The sequence below is a fragment of the Lepisosteus oculatus genome, chromosome 11 (assembly GCF_040954835.1).
Source record: "Lepisosteus oculatus isolate fLepOcu1 chromosome 11, fLepOcu1.hap2, whole genome shotgun sequence".
In the NCBI taxonomy this organism is placed as follows: Eukaryota; Metazoa; Chordata; class Actinopteri; order Semionotiformes; family Lepisosteidae; genus Lepisosteus; species Lepisosteus oculatus.
In genome coordinates this window covers 41125728-41141649 of record NC_090706.1, presented here as the reverse complement: position 1 = coordinate 41141649, position 15922 = coordinate 41125728, and the positions used below count along the sequence as shown (strand labels likewise).

The 15922-nt window shown below is 48.1% G+C and overlaps 1 protein-coding gene across 1 annotated transcript in view; it reads right to left on the bottom strand.

The window, feature by feature from the left end:
* The window catches only part of pfdn1 (prefoldin subunit 1), a 54430-nt gene that overhangs the window by 26014 nt on the left and 12494 nt on the right, over positions 1-15922 (bottom strand). Inside the window, exon 3 of the mRNA XM_006631954.3 lies at positions 10817-10901. Coding sequence (XP_006632017.1) covers positions 10817-10901 — 85 coding nt within the window. The remainder of the gene's footprint in view (positions 1-10816; positions 10902-15922) is intronic.

The following is a 15922-nucleotide window of genomic DNA, read 5'->3' as shown; positions in this document are numbered from 1 at the left end:
TGTAAAACAAGATCGACTAGGCTGTATACAGCACCCAACAACCCAAACAAGTATGAATAAGTACTGACTGTCCAGCTCAGCTGCAACTGAACACAGGATTCAGGAGCAGGTTAAGCACCAGGGGCCCTCTGCAAGACATGCACATTCCATTCACGACTCATTACAGCCAAATATTTCACTCCTTCTGGACCGCACTGCACCTGGAGAATGGTTAGACCGATCCGATTAAGGGTTAAGCGGACCGGTTCACCACGGCCCTCAGCTGTCAAGAGCTTAAAGGCACCTGGAACACCAGCTGGACTCCAGAGCTTGGTCAGGAGCCCCTGCTGTGAAGAATCGAGGAGCTGAAAACAAAAGCTGTCACCCTGTTCAGCACCATTTCCAAAAGGGCCCCTTGCATAAGGCTGATGTCCAATAACACTGGCAGAGTCCTGGATACAGCACGTGACAAGCCGGAACAAACTAGTCGTTCCAATGACACCTCAAGTTTGGCCCGAGGAACTGCGAGGCAGATGTGCACCCAGATGTTAGCACCGATGACAAACAGTAATATACTTCCTGGTCAACCTAAGCCTCCTGAAAGGGCTGCGGTGCTGGAGCGCAGGTGCACGTGAGCCGCTGTTGCAGCCGAGCTCTCGTCTGGCCCCGCGCTTTCATCTCCCGACCTGAAAGAGATTCCCCGGGGCGAGAGAAACCCGCCTGCCGCCACCCCCCCGCGAGGAGAGAGAGAGCCCAGGAAACAGAGATCGCAGGAAGGGCTGACGGCCCTCGCATTCCTCACATTCCTCCACAGCCCAGGTAAACAGTGACACAGAGCCCCGCCCGGGCTACCTGCACACCGCAGGGAACGGATTACAGCACTGCCCAGAGAAAGGGCGGCCTGAGGACCCAGGAAGCGGGGATTAGGCAGCGCCGGCGACCCAGGTGCTGACCTGCCACACCGCACGATGCGTCAGGCCGGCCGCACATCCGGCGCAGGGCACGCGCACGCCTCCGCGGCGTGAGGCAGCAGCTCTGGCATCCGTTCCACTTAATTAGCCTCTGGAATGTGCTGCAGGTCATGGAGAAATCCAGCGGGATCCTGCGCTCCACCCAGACACACCAGCCCCCTCTGAACCCCCCTGAGCAGGGCAACACGTGCGGCACAGCAGGCTGCACGATTGCTAAGGACGGCAGTGATGGACAAGAAGAGGCTTCCTCGGCCTGCCCACAGGCCTCACCGGAACGAGACGGGATAAAGCGAGAGATAACAGAGCTCAGCGGACAGTGACAGCGGCCCAGCTGTGAAACTCGTGCTCGAAAGGCAGGAGAGAACATTAGCTGTCTGAGCTCATCAAAGAAAAAGTTCACACGGCCTCTGGTCCCAGTACTGTTAAGATCATAGTAGAAATACTGCTTGCCCTCACAGCTGTCTGCATCAGGCCTCCCAGAAAGCACAGTACAAGGCAACCAGGTGTGTTTATATATTCACTACTTGTGTCAAGGAAAGTTCGACTGATCAAGCAGAGCTTTTACAGATACACAATAACTCAAAAGGGTCACACAGGTGCACTGTTCTTTGATTTCATATTATGAAAAGAGTTATATGTATCAGAGAAATAAAATTCAATGACCACTGTTACCATATGGTTTAGAAATGTGCCTCGAGTTATCACAACGATTTGAACCCTATGCAGGAGTTACGGCCTCTGTCTGTAGGCGAGCACGTTCAATTCCAGGATGGAAATTCACTGAAAAACAGTGCTTCTTTGATGCATTTCTCTTTCAAGAGCGCTCCTCTCATGTGTGCTCAAGTTACACAAGAGACCTTTAGCCAGGAGGCCGGAGGCGGGAGAAGGGAATGGAATCTGAAAATCTCAGGTCAGCGCAGGTGCTGGCATGAGTCACGACGCCCACTGCAGCTGCCCTCGGTGAGCCGACCGACCACGCCCCCCATCAGGTGTCCCCTGATGTCTGACCGGGACGCCCCCCACCCCTCTTCCCGGCACGCAGCGCTCCCGTCCCAGGTGCGGAGCCAGAGCAGGAGCAGGCCCAGCCCCCCACGCCGGCCTGTGTACTCCCGGTTGCTACAAAAACAAACAGAGGTATCAGTTATCTGCATGACGTAGGGCCCCGGGCGAGAACGGGGCAACGGACACACCCAGCCTGCAAACACGCCGCTGCTGGAGCAAGCAGCTGAGCAAGCTGCCGCCTCCGGCCTCGGCACGAGCCGCGCCCCTCCGCTGCGGACGGAGCACCGTGACCCCGCCCCAGCGGGCATGCCTCCGAGCCCCGAATCACGCCGAGCCCCTCCCTCCAGTCTCTAGCTAGCGTGCATTGCGACGCGTGGCAATAACCTTCCAGAAGCTTCGCCACACGGGCCCAGTGCACACGAGCTCTGCTCCCAAATTACGCAAAGCGGTTACTAAGGTGGATCCCTATCGTATTTCCAGAAATGTAGGGCCGACCTCTACAGCCCACAATTAAAACACACAGGGAGTCTCACCCGCGCAGCAAGTCAAACCGGCTGTTGTCTTGTCAGGAGCTGCGGAGCCCTGGAGTCGACTGCAATCAAGAATTTCATCCAGAGCCAAAGATTTTGCAAGACAAGCAAACAAGGAAACAGATGCCAGATCTGTTTGTGCGTATATTCGTACTGTATGCCCACAACTACACAGTACACAAGACATGTACACACATGTACACACATGTCGACCGTCCCCTTGTCTGAAAGGAAAGAACCTCTGCTCTCAAGATTTTACAGGTTCTGCTTTAGTCATCATGCTCCTTTCTACACAAGTAACTTCTGAATTAGTCTTTCTTCCAGTTTCTAATGGTTCTTTTCTAAACTGGCTAATCATTCTAGTAAAATCTGCTCTGTTAACAGTCCCTCCGCAGAACACGAAGAGAAAGGCCCCTGAGCCGCCCCTTCCTGCAGCGAACCCTTTCCACCGCTGTGCATCAGCATGTCTGCCACACCACGGCGCCATGGTAACTGTTAAACAGCCAGCTCCGGACCTTGTTCTGTTCGGAAAGACATTACCAGCACACCGCAAGATATTAATTAACCTCTGGTAAAAGCCCCGACGATCATCAGCTGACTGGATGACCTCAGTGTAAAGTCAAGTGGAAATGAGAACAGCCAGCTCATTTGAGCTGGACTCCATTGAGTAAAGAAAAACATTCCCCAGGGATGAAACACTTTGTGAGTAAACCGATTGTATAGATTTTTTAAATTTAGTTCAAGAGAATACCAGCTATCAGAAGAAAATCAGGAGTTTTGCACCAGAAAGACAAAGGTCCTCACTGAGAACTGCCTAACACAAGAAGTCACAGGGCTGCTAAAAATAGCCAGGCCTGTAGCTCAAACCCGTTCCCACAGAGCAAACACAGCCAGATCCTTGCACAAAACTTCTTGCATCCATTTCACCAAGTCTGAAATACCTGGTGACAGAGCCCAAACCGATCAGGCAGCGCAAGCCTGAGAAACAATATGTGCTACAGGAATACGTACAGGAATCTGTACCACCAGCCTCATCAAGGCTTCATGTACTGTTACACCAGCAAGAAAACGCTTGTCAGGGGACCAAGGAGAGAAACGTATCAAAGTCCTGTGCAGTACGGTGGTACTGTAAGAGATCCAGCAAGGTGGATGGGACAAACAGCCTCCTCTGATTTACAAACTTTCTTATGTTTTTCTAAACAACCTCGTATTAATAATTTTAGACTCTGCAAGGAACAGAATTTTCTTAATCAGTTATGAGCTTTTGTCTCAAAATGTTCAAACTGGCCTCGGTCTGGGGGTCATTGAACAAGACAAGACCAGCACTGGCACAGACAACGGGACATAAGTGAGCAACTGAGGTCCACAGATCTACAGATTCAGGAGGCAGACTGTCACTCAAGGTGGGTGATTTACAGTCCAGGGACAGGGGCAGGGGCAGCTGTAGCGACAGCACCATTATCCTTGTTAATACCGTGCTTAATATTCAACATTGATGATTTTATCATTCAATAAAATCAAAACCCGACATCCCCCTTCAATGATATTCTTTGACCTATCTTGCAGGATCATGCAACAGACGTGGAGGAATATGACTGAGAAAAAAAAAACAGACCGCCTTTGGGATTAACTAGGAATTGTGCTGCATGGTCCTGTTCCTCCCCTGGTGAAGAAATAACATGCACACATGTTTTCAGACAAGAACAGGACAGCTGCAGCCTTCCAAGCGCAGAGCATGGTTTTAATCAGAAGCGGGCCCTGCAGCTCCGCGTACCTGCTCTTCTGACTTCATGAACTGCGCCCCACTCTCAGCCCGTCTCATGCATTTAATCTTAAGGGCTGACATAGCTTCAAGTCGCACGTTGCTAGGAACTGCATACTATTTGTATACACCTTGTTAAAGATTTCCATTACATCCCCGGGCACCTCTATAAACTTGATGGGCTCCAGAGAGCTCACGTGCAGGCTTTGTTCCAGCATGCACGACAGGAGTCCTGAAACACTGGCTCAATCAGGAGAGGAACAGTAGAGATTCCCACCCAAGATCCGAAAGGACATGCTGTTTCCAAGCCAGCCAGCCTGCAGCTCAGTCTGCTCTCCGACGGTGCCCCCAGGCAGCCCCTTGCGCTGTAGCCTCCATCCCCAGCAGAGCCCTCGCCCACCGTTTCCACGGAAACCAGGCAAGCCACACTCACATCACATTCCTCTCGCCAGCCGCGGCCTTTCACCTTCGGCACACACATCCGTTCACCGGTCACAACCCCGCACGGCACACGCGTTCTCCTTTTCCACTGCTCGGGGCTCAATTCCCGAATCAGACGTCCACAAGCAGAGGTGACTTAGCTCTGTCCTTTCGCAGTTTAAGACTTTACTTACACTCCTGGGCCTATAAGGCAGTGGATGATCAACACATAAGAACATAGAGTGGAGGACTGAGAAATAAGGACAGAGCAGGGAAAAGAGATGGAAGAGATGGAACAAAGCTTCATGCTGCAGAGCACACGGACACCGTAAGACACAGACGACAAGGCTGCAAGAACAAAAAAAAAAGGTTCTCTGAGTTCACCCACTGAAAGCAGAACTAACGGTTTCGTGTTTTAGGAACATCGGGGTTACAAAAACGCCGTGGGCACCACGTCGCATCATCCCAGCGGGTTCTCTCCCGGGGGAACGGCAGGAACGAAGAATCTCATCGGGGTCTCGGAAAAACCACGCTGCTCACTCGCATCCGTTAAAGAGCCACCAGTGGACAAAAACACTTAAAAGGACACACTGTGGAAAAGATGCCTGGTGCACAAGCAAGGAACTACACCATTTTACAAGCTGTTATAATTCTAAACTGATTTAACACATCTGTATACCAGGTAACAGTGAGCAGGAGTGTTGGACATGGTGAGACAATCACACACTCCTCCCAGCAGACGGCAGCTCCTGCCCTGGTCCCCAGAAGTGCGCAGTCACGGAGCTCAAAGGCTGCACACAGGCCCTGGTGGTGACCTGGGTGTGGATTTCCCAGTGGAACTGTCATGAGCCGTGGCGTCAGCAGGGGTCTCTGCAGTGTTGAAGGCACAGTCATCGTGAAGCCAGGTCATTACATCCAGCTGAGCTCTACATGGACGTACAGCTTCTCAACAGTCCAGGCCTATAGCTTGAGCACAGGCTCCCCTAGCAACACCTAGATCATTTTCAACTAAACAAACTGGTGAAGGAAACAGACTCTGCTTATGTGCAACTCGGAACTTCGTGGCCTGTAAGAATTAGGAGATCAACCAATGACACTAAACTCTGATGATTCTGGGAGTCTTACGAATTTCACAGTTTCTATGCATCGGACATGTTAAATGTCACACATGATGTTTCATACTTCAGGCAGAATGCTTTATGCAAAGGAAATGTTGTTAAATGAGCCGTAAATTGACAAGCAGTGCCGATATGTTGTAACACATGACAAGAGAGCACGCAGGACAGAGCATCAGGGTGCTGTCGCTGTGGAGCACAAGACCGCGGAGCCAGGCGGACCGCAGAGCAGCACAGCGGCACCAGGGTAAGAACTGGACCCCCAGCTCAATGGGAAAGGAGCAGGAGGCCAGCGTGTAGGGGCAAACTGGGCCCCCCCAGTCCCTTTGAGGGACCGGCCCATGAAGTCGGGGGGGCAGGAAGGGTGCCGGAGACGTCACTACACTGCTCAGCGTGCCCTCGCAGAAAAAGCCCCCTGGCACCGCCCTCCCAGCTTATTTTTAGAGATCTGTTCTGCCAACACCCTATACCAGAACCTTCCCAGAATAGCTGCTCCAGAGAAAGCAAGGGCAGGCCCATCACACGTTGTTAATAAGCAACAATAACAACCCCTTCCTTCGACAAATAAAACAGAATATTTGTTCCAACAGAAACACAGTGTCAGGCAGGGCAGTGACACTGGATATTACCATATACAGAGAGGCCGGATGCAAAAGAACAGAATAGCAGTGCTTCAACATTTCCTGCAACACAATCTGTTTTGCTGCCTCTTCCTCTCGTCCCGATAACCTCCCCGACTCCAGCTGCAAATAGATTAAAAAAACCTCACCAGCTCTTTAACATTAACATTGCTCTTTTCCCTCTCGCCTCCCAGCGTGAGAGGAGAGAGAGTGACAAAGAGCCACAGGCGAGAAATAAAAAGTTGCGGCTCAGGGATAAAAAAAAATATTTTATGGCGCGTCTCAAAAACACCGCAAGTGCCTCTGCTGAAGAATTCTGGCCGTTTTCACTCTGTCTAGAGCACACAAGACATCTCTCAGCCATGACATGTTCGACAGAATTAACCTGCATTAATACTACAGACTAGAAATACTGCCTGGGGTCACTGAACTCCAGTCCTGGAGCAGGGTGGCAGTTGTTAACTATTGGTGGGGAAAATACAATAAGACTTCAGTTTTGCTTCTGTAAAATATGTGCAACATTAAGAGTATAGGGATATAGACCAGACTTTGTTAGCATTCTATTGTATAAACCACAAAACATACAGCACATTTAAACCACATGTTCCAGTTCCCAGAGTTTAGACTTGCAAGACTAACAAAGCCTGCACTTGCTGGGACTGGACCGGAGACACTGTCCCTCAGAAGCTCATGCACGTGTGTGTGTGTGCGCGCGTGCGTGTCTGTGTCTGTGCGTGTGTCTGTGTGCACACACAACGGGACGAGTCTGGAGACGGGTGACAGGGCCTCCCAGCAGAGCAGGGAGACAGGCCCTAGATGGGAACTCTGGAGGGGCCGAGTCTGAAAGGTCCTGGGGAGCCTGCTCTCCCCGGCCCGGCATGGGGAAGACATCACTCTGCACTCCGGAGCCGAACAGAGGCTCTCCAGAGGCAGGAGCGCGGCCCGGATCAGCCTCCCCGAGGAGCAGCAGCTGCTCCCGTCACTGACGCCTATTGTGCCCACATGGCCGGCAGCTTCCTCGGATTTTCAATTTACGGAACACACACGGAGACGTTCGGAAAACAGGTCTATTACATGAATACCCCTCTCTTACGAACTTCTTACACACCAGACACTGTAGTTTGGCTAGCCACAAATAACTTAATACAGTACAGCGATCAATTTTCATTCATTCAAGTACAATCTGTCACGCTGTTCCTAACTTTCACGTTACAGTTAGAAGTTGCGTGGACTGCCTGTGGTCTTCACTACGATATTATCGTCACCTCGCGGTATCAAGTACATACATACCGCAGACTTTTAATAATTAGCCAGGTGTGAAATATTTTTTGTAGATCAAATGCTTTTTATAATGAAGAAGTCTTACATTCGCAAATGTTATATAATTTGTACAGAAATCAATTAAACATTTTACAGGATTTATTACCAAAAGTAAAATAGGCTCTAGAGTTAAAATTGGCTTGGCTGTTACGCAATGCAGTGCAGCTGTTCCTGAATTGGCCAGGCACGAAATACAGCCTTTCCAATAATGCTAAATGGCAGTGTTACACTTCCAATGGCAGAGTCGTATCACACTAATTTTAAGACAAGCCTGTTACATTTTAATGAACACGCTGAAAAACTTTGGCTCAGTTATTGGGCTTGTGAGCATCACGGCATTAACAATTATCAGCCAAGCAGTTCATTAGAACTAGTGAGCTTTTCAAGAATAAACTGTTGTAACTACAAGCTACTACTAAACTACAAAAAACTGCAAGCTACAGCAGCTACCATCAGCAGAACACTCTGACAGAACAGACGAATGAATCTTGGGTATCAGGTGAAATCCCCTTATAACACCACGTCCTAAGTCTAAAAAAAATAGGGAAACTCCAGGATGTGATGACATCATGCAGTGCTGTGTTATCCAGTCAGGGCAGCACTGTCCTGTCTTTCCAGACCACAGAACGCACATCCAATAACAGCAGGACAGCAGTGACCTGACTTTGGACCAGAGGTGTTTCACAGGACGCAGTTCTCGCACTCCGGTCCTCAGGACCCTCCTGGAGGGCTGTCAGCCCGTCCACACCGGTGGCCAGGGGGCTGGAGAGGGTGGGACTACGTGACAGGGCTCAGGTCACCATGCAGGGGCAATGGAAAGAAGAGCCAGTCTGAACGACTGAAAGGGTCTGGCTCACATCCAGTCTGCACAGTGCATGACGAAATGCCACACTCTGTCCTTTAGCAAGAGTTAAATGTATTGATAATTTCACTTCTCCCTTAAAGGACTTCTGGTGTCTAATGATAGTCTTGCAATGTCAATGTGCTTCCTGTACATATGGCTTACTCAGTTTAATATAAAAAAAAACCTTCACAACTGGGATGTTGAGCAAAAATCGTATTCCTTTGCCAATTTCTCAAAAAGCCTGATCAACTTTACAATGCTGAGGACGTTACAACAATATGTCACCAAGAATATTTATTTTAAAGTTGGAAAAAATCTACAGCACCTACAGGCCCCAAAATGTTTTGTTTAAATCGGCATGCCAAAATGCAAATGATTCATAATAAGTAGCATCATACTTGGGAGTCCACGATGTTGCTCTTATAGCATATACTGTATTCTGTTACTGTACTGCACTTTAATGTTAAAAATCTCCTTAACAAACTACTTAATCAGCTACGGACACATAAAGATCTATAACCCGTAGCCAGGTCTTTTAAAGGAGAGTGTGATGGCATGCTAATCCAGAGGAAGAACTGAATTGGAAACTAAATTTGTGCTATTTCTGGTTTATTTTACTGTTGTTTTAAGTATACAAACTTAAACTCGATTTAAGATAATAATACTTGTTAGGGTCATATGTTTTTATCTTTAGAATACTAAGCATTAATTATTTATTACCTTCTATTATTTGTTACTTTTCTTACTTTGTTTTCGGACCATGACAGAATCCGAAAGGAAAACAAGTGGAAATGAATCAGCATCATGTCTAACAGTCTCAGACCAACTGGGTCCAGATTTCGCTCGGAGACATTTCTTTCAGGACACCCACACTCGAAGCGACTGCTCCTGGGGAAGAAAGCGCGCACTTGCTAAGAGAAGAAAAAATTATATCATTTGAAAAAAATGTTCAAAATATGCTTTAGAATGCTTGGCTTGAAATCAAACATGTAGCCAGGCCCTAAATTCCTCTGTTTTTCTCATGGCTGCAATGCGACCGGAAATAGCATTCTATTTCTTGAAGATCAACAGACTCTTCCCAGTCGAAAATCTGCTGATGCTAACGTTCAAGGCCACTGCATGCAGCAGTGTTCTCCATCGTGAGAACTGAAGTGTGTACTGTAAGCGCTAGAAACAGAGAGGCTGGGGATAACAGGTGCTCGTCACCTCTTCATTCTGACCGATTCCAGAGAACCAACTCTCGCAGCAGGGCCAGCAGTTTGTTCCAAACTCCCACACCTATTTGTGTAAAATGTCTCATTTTCTGTCTGAAATGCCCATCCACTGCCTCTCTTACATCCCCAAATGTCTTTGCTGAGCTCGAAACAGCTGTGTGTGTGTTAACTAGAGTCCTCCATACGAAAGCACACACGCACGCACGCACGCACGCACGCACGCACGCACGCACGCACGCACGCACGCACGCACGCACGCACATCACAGCATAGAATCATAACTAGGCATACAGACCTGTTGGTCTCCTCTGTAAATAATAAGCATTCTTAGAAACCGAATTCATTGCAGTGCGAAACTCTGGATCACAGCAATCTGTTCTGTAAAGGGGAACTGCAACGTTGTGCGATATTTTGGTGTTAGAAGGAATCGGCTTTGATGACGCTTTTCAAACAACAATGAAAGTAAAATAGAAACTGGAAGTTTTACATATTACTGTGTACATCACAAAATAGACAAAATGCCAGGTCTCCGCAGCGCCATATTCTGCGATTCAGATCAAGGCAACAAAACTTCCTGTGAGGTGAAGTGGTCCCATGACATCATAAACAAGCAGGCTTGTGAAGACATCTCCTTTAATCCCACAGAAATCTCACTCTCAACTGGGAGACGGTTTTGCCGCCAAATGCAACTTGTGAACTCTGCATGCAGATCACACGGGAACATTTCTGTGGTGAAATACCTGCCGCACAACCTGTACTTATTCGCTCGTACATCTCGTTCCATTAGTCATCACGGAGACTAGTGAGCAGGATGGGCCGCTGCACGACACAGTGCTCATGAACTCTCCCCCGTGGCGAGACCTGGGCTTCGCGACCACGAGGTGACCATACGGATCAGGATTCTGTGCTTAATTGTCAAATTTTGTCAATTAATTTATTTTGTTACCCAGATTTAATAACCTGTCTAAGAAATTGAGACTGAAGTTCCCCCTTTAAGGGATTTTCAGCACAGGGGAGAGGAGGGGTTCACTCATCTCACCTCAAGCTCCTTGATCTTCTCCTCCGCGTTCCTCCTCTTCTCCTGCAGCTGGTTGTGGATCGCATCCTTGGACTGCAGGATAAACCTGGAAGGAACCGAGAACAGGCATGAGCCCGGCACACAAGTCTCAGCACAGGAAGACGGGAGAATCACTCATGGTCTGGGAGGACACTTGTATCCACGGTGACTTACACATGCTCCCGCTCATACAGCTGGGGGTGCAACAGTCCAGACCCACAGTGCTGCTGCATGATGCCCCACTTGAAGAATACAACGGAAAATTCTGAAAACGTTAAAACGCTACAGCTTTGCTCACAATGTATAAAGACGTCTTTCTTTTCAAGAGACCGCAGAAGTCTATCTGACACTGATAAAAGTCCTCACTCTCTCCTAAGCAGGACTTGTAATAACAGCACCCAACTCCAAAAGAACCCATCACTGATTGATACTTAGAAATCACATAACTACATTATTTTTTTGCTTCTGAATTCTAGATTAACAAAACCATGCTTGCTGAGCACACAGGACAGCAGGGCATGCAGGTTCCAGAGCTCATTGTGGCTCCTTCTATACTGGTGGGAATTTAGAGCCCAGTTCCTTACTTGCAGAACTAACGTCTAGTGGGTTTGTAAAAAATGAAAACAGAGTACAGTTACGCAGCTAGGACCTAGAAGGCAGTCAAATACTTTCACCTTCACAATAATCTGCGCTTTGTTTTTAGTTTTCTATACGAATGTATTTGTTTGTACAGGCATGAGCAGACTGGCTGTGGGAATTTCACTGTTTCGCTTTACAACAGCTAATTCGACTTTCTGTTTCCGTCTCTGACTCCAGATCGTCACAGCAGACGCACAGCATCATCTCTCCGTACTATCTTAAGCAGCAAATAGTTTGACTATGATTAAGAATGAGGAAACGCGGCCCAGATGCGAGGATTGGTTCAGCGGGGAAGAATGCCGCCACTTTCCTGGAGAGCTCTGTGAAATCCAGCAGTGATCACCTAACAGTGATACATGACTGACTGAGCATCACACACCTGCGGCTGAAACCCATTCAGATTCCCAAGCCGCAATTGATGATGATGTTGCCTCAGAACTGCTGTTAACTCAAGAGCAGTACAATCAGGAAACGCAATGTGGCCAGCTTTGTAATCAAGTGCTGTTACCCTGCAGGGCAGTTATGCTGTGTGTTGTGGTTCCTGTTACAGGATGACAAACATTTGGTTCTTGCATTGACTTGTCTACTTAAACGTCACCTCTCAGGAAAACTAAAGAAACAGGAATCACTGCCAAATTAGAGCTAGGCAAGTTGGATCGCTTTAAGGCAGGATTTCAGTTTTGACGTGGGACCTGCTAAACACAGGCCATTTTTGCTTTCCTTGCATCTCTCATACCAAGTAGTAGGTTTATTCCCTGCTGAAAAGAGAAGAAAGAAATTGCTGACACCCGAAGACGGCTCCACAGCCGAAACGTTGTGCTCCCATTCTTCTCTTTTCAGCCTGGAATAAGCCCATTACTTGTTCCAGCTCCCCACCTGAACCCTCTCATACCAAGTCTGAAACAGAAGGCACTAAACATCTCCACATCATGGCTGCACTCCAGCAATCAAAGCTTCACATTTTAAAATCCCGTTTGTTCCAAAAACAATCTGAAAATCCCCTCCATCCCTCCCATTTCTTGTTTATTGAGAAGGGCCCTTCTGAGCTGATGTCAGGCCCTTGTCAGGAAGGGTAATTAATGCTGTAGCTCTTAACGGATTGTAGGATCCTGCCAGCTGCTCTGCTCCGCTAGTGAGGTAACTAATCAACAGCAGAGGATCACACTCCTAGACTGCCTCCTACACTTCCAGTGGTTTTCATTTAATAGGGAAGTGATTTAATGGAAAAGTTATTAGTATTCTAGCAGCCCTGTGCTGCCTCTGAGTCACAGCCCTGCCAGCCCCTTCGGAAGGACGAACACTCCCAGGCCACTGTCAGGCGCGATGGCCTAGAGCTCACACCACAGGAATGTGAAATGGCTAGGCCAGGAGGAGACAAAACTTCAGAAACATTGGGGGATGCTACATACTGCACTAACATGCTAAAATCTCTTTAAAAAATCTTAAAGCCTATCGCCTTTATTTGCCATCATTAGGGAGATAATCCCAGAAAGTGCTGGCTACTTCATTCTGCTGTTCAGACTAAAATTCTGACATTAATTTTGCACTCATGCTCTTGCATGAAACAATTTTACCGATATTAATTCTGCGACATCATGCTCTTGCATGGAACAACTTTACTTTGAGGAAAATATTTTTTATTAAACACTTATCCGAGTTTTGAAATGTGTATTACGGATTTGGCTGCTGAACAAGTTGTGAGTTTGAATTAATCATTTAGTCATGACTCATGTAGCATCGTGGCCATTTTGGATGATCTCATTATTTTTTAAACAACCTCTTCTTCTGGCAAACTGCAAAGCTGATCAAAAACCCAACACAAATCAGGATTAGCTTAAAGCTTGCTCAGATGAGGACGTTTCAAGTGCAAAAAGCAAGCAACAGTACTGACTTTCTTGCATACATTGCAGCATTTTATTTATGGCAGAATGCGGCACATCCGATAAACTGCTTGTGGATATATTACTTGAAAGGCAGAAAATGTCATGGTAGAATAATTTAACTTGAAGAATTTTGCAATCTGTCTGCCTTTAGACATTTTAGCCCATCTACTACACAGCAATCAAACCCTTTGAAATTAAAAGGTTCAGACAGCTGTGAGACAGTCCCAGACCTGTGTTTTGCACTTCATCTGCCCGAGCTCACTGAGGTAACACCACTGCGGAGCTCGAACTGTGGCCGACACTTCAGAACAACTGATCCCAGCCTGCTGTGTGTGGGAGAGGACCATGCCCTGAACACACTGAAACTGCAGACAGCAGCTGAGCATAAGCTAACGTTATCTTGAAAACCTGAAGTAGGCTTTCAAAAGAAGTTTAAAAGCAGGAGAATATTGTGCCTAGCCGAAAGTCAACAAGATAGCTATCAATGGTGTAACGAAGGGAATATTTCTCAAAACACATTCCTAAGTGGTTATATTTATCTGACAAGAGATTACAGCACACGCTCCACGGAGAACAAAGCAGGAGTGTTCAGGTCCGAATTCCTGCAGCTCAGAAGTCTTGCCTCCTGCGATGAATAGAAAAAGAACAGGGAGACTCCGGGACACAATTTACTCCCGACAATCAGACCATTGTTTCCTGCAGAGGCCCCGAACCACTGGAAATCTGTGACCGGGAAGCACGGAGCTGCGATCTGCTTAAATAACCGGGAGCAGAGCAGATAGCCAGGATGACGAGAAAGAGGTGAGCGTGCCGGGAGCAGCCACCGGCCGGGCGGAGACGGGCAGCGCCCAGCGCCCTGCCGCTCGCCGGAGCCACGGGGCGAGCAGAATCCTTCAGGCAGCCACTGCGCCCGGCTCAAAACTGGCACGGCTGTCCCCACAGGTCAAGTTCCCCGCATTGTGCAGCTCACCCTCCCTGCGTGGGCAACTGGAAAGGCCAGCCAGAGACCACAATGAGCTCTTTCAGATCCCGCGGTTGCTCACCATCGGACAACGAGGGTGACTGGGTGTGTGCAGAATATAACTGCTCAGCCCTCACCCGCCTTCCACTTCCTCTCCGGGGCGAGAGCATGCACCAGAGACGAGGAGAGCTGGGCTGGGCTGGGCTGAGCTGGGCTGAGCTGGGCTGGGCTGGGCTGGGCTGAGCTGGGCTGAGCTGGGCTGAGCTGGGCTGAGCTGGGCTGGGCTGGGCTGAGCTGAGCTGAGCTGGGCTGGGCTGAGGTGCATGCGCGAGACACATCATGTTAAAAACACCACCATGCAGAAAAAGGAAATCAGCTTCTCCAACTTGACCCCGGGGTTAACTAAACACTTGGAGGGGGCGCGCAGACCAGCGCGCGGGGGACCCCACTGTGCTCCACAGCCGTCCTTGAGGGAAGCTGGAAGAGCCTGAAATAGAAAGGTGCAGCCCCCGTCATTCCTGGGATTCCTTCTCACCCAGGACAGGGGATAAAAGCCTGCTGGGGTTCTCCAGTTCCAGTTTTCCCATAAAAGAAATTCAGCAGGTCCTGGAACTGTAAGAAGATTCCTGATCATTCACACCTCAGTGCCTCCAGGCCATGAAACTCTGCACCTGTTATTACCTGCCTACTACCTGGTCATTACCTGGGCTAGTCATGGGCAGCAGAGGAAGCAATGCTTCTGCAGCAAGAGCCATGGGGTAGAAAATGCTTCAAAGGTTCACGGACTCAGGAGAGCAGACTATGACGGCAGGAGACAGATACGCAATCAGTAAAGAAAGGACAGCAAGATATATCTTAAGGAAATTAATCCTGCTCAAGACACAGAGACTAAATTCATGCAAAGCAAAATGAAAATATACAGCACTTTACAGAGGTCTTTAAAAACACCACAACAAATATCTCAACAAGGCTTAAAAAACTGTAAAAATATTTTATCGGTATGATCCAAAGTAACAGTTTTACTGTGATAGTAAAGGTGAAGTAATGTCTTACTTCAGAGGTAATAAAAGAAGACCTAGCTTCAGACAGGCAGAACTAAGAAAGATACTGACAACAGGCCACAGGATGAGGGAAGGCAAAGATCTGTAAGGAATAATACATCAGAAAAGACCAGAATCGAATCCTGAGTTCATTTCATGCCAGGACTACTTCCTGGAGGATAGGGGAGAAAGCATTCCTAAACGAGAAAGATTTAACTCAATTATCGTCCAATTATTATTAGGATGGTAAGATGAGATCGAATGGGGTCATTTGAAAATTAAATATTTTCCAAGAGAACATAATTATTTCTACTAAAATTACAAGTAATGAAGCCACAATTTTAATTTAAAACGGCCATGTAAATGTAGTTTATTGATTGGCAAATAAAGGTATGAGGAGTATCAACGATCACCGCTAAAACTAAGGAACTTTCAGCTCCGTTTTGAGCACAACCAGCTGTTCCCACTACAGAGGAAAACGGAGACCTCTTTACAAATCCCCACACGGGGAGGGTCACCCTGCGAGGATCTTGCCCTGACGTGGGAGGCCATCCGGCCCGTCCCG